Source organism: Cyprinodon variegatus, unplaced genomic scaffold, assembly GCF_000732505.1.
Source record: "Cyprinodon variegatus isolate N-32 unplaced genomic scaffold, C_variegatus-1.0 Scaffold36, whole genome shotgun sequence".
NCBI lineage: Eukaryota > Metazoa > Chordata > Actinopteri > Cyprinodontiformes > Cyprinodontidae > Cyprinodon > Cyprinodon variegatus.
Genome location: NW_015150489.1, coordinates 1323327 through 1327229, shown reverse-complemented (window position 1 = coordinate 1327229; position 3903 = coordinate 1323327). Strand labels below are relative to the sequence as shown.

The window sequence follows — 3903 nt, the reverse complement described above, 5'->3', positions numbered from 1 at the left end:
TTTTTTTTTTACCAATATTGAAACAAATTCCACATTTCCAAATAAAAGTCCATACTGCCCAGTCCTGACACATTCACTTAAAAATAGATGAAAAAAATAAGATTGAGAATCTAAAACAATTTTTTTTACCCTTTAAAATGTTATAAGTTTTCAATCCCTCCCTCCCTTTATCCACCCATCCATCACTCACTCACTAACTCCCTTCCTTTCACTTTCCCTTCATCCATCCATCCATCCATCCATCCATCCATCCATCCATCCATCCATCCATCCATCCATCCATCCATCCATCCATCCATCCATCCATGGTGATATTGTCGGCTATTTTGTAAGGTATAACTTGGAATTACGGAGGGTTTGTTCATTCCATTCTTTCAATTTCACTAAACCTGATGCATGAGTTTGTTCCCAAACGGGATAAAAATGTTTGTAGCAAATCCATACAATTAACTAGACTGAGTGAATTGACCTTCACTGAATTCGAAAGGCTTAATATGTTTAAAAAGATTTTTTTTTTGTTTTTTTGTTTTGGCTTTTTAAAACTGTACGTTTTTACCTCGTGTTAAGCTTTTTCTTTTTTCCCCCCTTTCTTTCCAGGTGCTGCGTCAGCTCAGAGGTCTTGTTTGGGTCTCCAATGTTGATTATGTGTTGGACAAGCTGAATACAGTGTGTGTAGCAGTGGCTGTTGAAAGATCAGCGACTCCAGATGTTGGTGGATTCAGCCTGTGCGCACTTCAAACTTTACTAAAAATGTTGTTGATTTGGTTTTGTTTTATTGACTGGACTGGAGTTAAGATCTTCAAGATTCCGCCCAGGACTGTTTATTTTTCTAGCAAAGTAACACCCAATGAGACCTTCAGAGGCTTGCAAAGAAATCTATAAACACATAAATAATCTGACATACATAGTTTACAGAGACGCATGCATATGTAAATGCAACACACGCACACACACACACGTTTTGCTAGTTCAAAACCAAAGCCTGGAAGATGTTCTCTCTGCCATGCAGGGTTATAATATGTCCACGGCCATAAGGGGAACATAAACAGACTGAAAACTCAAACAGTGAAAAATACAAACCGCAGGACCACAGCTTTCCCTCTTTCATGTGCTGCCCAAAGCTGTAAGAACATTCTTTTGGGATTCAAGTCATCGATGAGTAGAAACAAGCCAACTCAGGGCCCATGAGTGCAGAAGCTGTCGGAGCAGAGCTGACCTCAGGCCAGATAATAATAAGGAACATTTGGGACACGCTGCCTTACTTTCTAGCCTGTGGTTGCTGCTTCCAGAATGGTGCTTAAACTGACTGCTTGCACTTCCCCCAGAAGGTTATACCTGCTATAAGGCAAAGCTGTCCTGTAAACAGTGGATTCTGAAGAGGAACACTCAGGTTCATCACTGAAAAAAAGGTCATAAAAGGTCAAAAGTGAAAGAGATGGCTCCCTTACATCCAGCTCCAGTCAGCACCAATTTCCATGAGGAAACCTGTAGATTGTGGAACTGCTGTGAAGATTTTTTTAAAAGCCAGAAGAGTAAAAAGGCGCAACTGTCCAGATTTCTTTGTAGTGTTCCAACCAATCAATGTTTCCAAGAGTTCCACAAACACCTGTTATGTAATATATATATACTGTTGATATGTACATGACTCTCAATTATTTTATGTAGTCTTATTATTTTTTTGTGATAAGCTGTCATTTTTTTTACTCTCTGAAGCAGCTTGAACAGTTAATGTACTTAGCAGTTTTCAAATTATTTAAAAAGGATATAAACTGCTCTGGTCTATTGTGGTGATGGCTGCAACAACGAACTTTATACCCCATAGATGGTTATAACTGAAAAGCTAAATGAATGTGGATATAAAATGAATTTTGGTCTTTTCTTCCCCTTTTTTCTCCTTCATACATATTGTTCTAGATATATCAGGCTCCAGGTCGGTTTGCCTCTTTGGTTAAAATAAACCCTAATTTCATGCCTAAGTGATATCATTTTGTAACCATAAACAAACCTTTTTCTACCCATGTACCAAAGAGTACGGTACATTCAATTTATTTTGGTTATTAATTGGAGTATAATGACATGTCCTGCTCAGGAAAGATGAGATTTTAAGAAGACTAAGAAAATTTTATTTTTAATTTTTGGGTATTGAATGAGGGGTTCACAAATAAAAAAAAAACCCTTTAAAATGTTTTATTTTTTTTTTAAATAATATTGCTGTCCAGGTTGACTAGTCCATAAATTGGGGTTTACATGCTTATCTTATTTTAATGCAGTGTTTGCAAATAATAAGAATGCAAAATCATCCAATTCTTTCCAAACTAAAATCCAAAACTGTTATAAAGAATATTTGATAAATTGTGCTGCAAAACCAATCTGTCTAAATCCTTGGTGTCCAAAGTCAGTGTTTATACCCCTGAATCTCTGAAAACAACAGAACAATTTAAGAACAAATTAGTTAAGTATTCCAAAACATGAACCAGTTAATGTTTTAAGAAATACTGAATGTTTTCAGCATTTTTTTCCATTTAGAAAATGGATTTGACTTTGTGCATGACAATGAACCTAAAGGTACCAGTATTGTTTGTTAGTGCGGGTGCAACAATTGCACCTTAAAAAAAATTGACATCAATGAAACAAGAAGTACTGAACTGCCCGAAATATAACACTCAAATTAAAACAAAAAGCAACGACATCTCTTTCATATCCATGTTTCCACTGACCAGCGATCTCCCAAAATTAAGGAAATCAAGGCCAAAATAGCGGCCAATCAATCAATTGGTGCCTTCCCCTATTTTTCAGTGACCTTTTTCTCATTTCGTTAGGTTGTAAACAATATCTTTCACTACACCTTTTTCCATGAATGCAAATCTCCCATAGAAAAAAATTATTTATTTTTTTGTGAAAAAGTGCTACCCACCCATCTATCCATCCACCCATCTTCTCCTATATTGTTGGTTATTTTGGAAGTTAAAGCTTGGATTTATGGAGGGTTTGTTAAATCCATTCTTTTAATTTCACTAAAGGAGATGCATGTTTTTTTTCCGGACTTGAAAAAAAATATTTTTATTTAATCCATGCTATCAACTACACTGAGTGAATTGACCTTCAGTGAATTGGAGTGGATTAATATATGGTTTAAAAAGTTTTTATTTTTATTTAGCAGACCCCTGTTCTAGAAAAACCATCAAACATAATGTCACATTTAATTTATTCAGTTGTTATATAGTTGATACTATAATTGCACTTCCTTTGCAAAATGAATTCACATGCAGCTTATAATGGAGATTTAATACTAGGAGATCTTGTGCCACAAGATCTCATTACCCTTACACTGATGACCTCATTGCATTATGTGGATAAACAATCATAGAAACGCTCAAACATCATCCTTAGAACACGTTGCTCATTGATTGTGTATAAGAATCAAATTAAAATAACTGACTTAACTTTGCAGATATTCAAATTAATATAAATTTCCATTAAGCCAATTGCAGAAGAAATCTTTTCATCATAGGTCATAAAACATCAGAAAAAGTGGGTACGGTTCAGCGCATAGCTTGTACAAAATGTTTCCTTTTTTTTCTTTCACTGTTCTCTAAGACAAACCAAATCTGCAAATCAAAGTATGAAATGACCAGCCACTGATTTTGCATGTACTTAAAACCTGTTACCCCTCCAAACATGTTGGGGGGGTGTTCTCAACATACCCTTTAAAGTTGTAAATATGTTAATACTTCTTTGCAAAAATATGCATATAAAAATATCTTCTGATTTGAATCTAGCTTTAATTCATTCTGTATTACAGGATTATTTATATTTTATATTTTTTTCTGGGAAGAAAAGGCTTTATTTCCCACTTGAAATATTGAAGTTTTCTTGCTCTGATGTGATTCCAATCAAAAGTTG

General features: G+C 35.0%; 1 protein-coding gene across 1 annotated transcript in view; it reads left to right on the top strand.

Annotated features, from left to right (window-relative positions):
- Positions 1-2127, top strand: part of LOC107104573 (janus kinase and microtubule-interacting protein 2-like) — a 49291-nt gene extending 47164 nt beyond the window's left edge. The window contains 2 exon segments of the mRNA XM_015404592.1: positions 598-687; positions 690-2127. Coding sequence (XP_015260078.1) covers positions 598-687; positions 690-779 — 180 coding nt within the window. The 3' untranslated portion in view covers positions 780-2127.
- The last annotated feature ends 1776 nt before the right edge of the window (positions 2128-3903 follow it).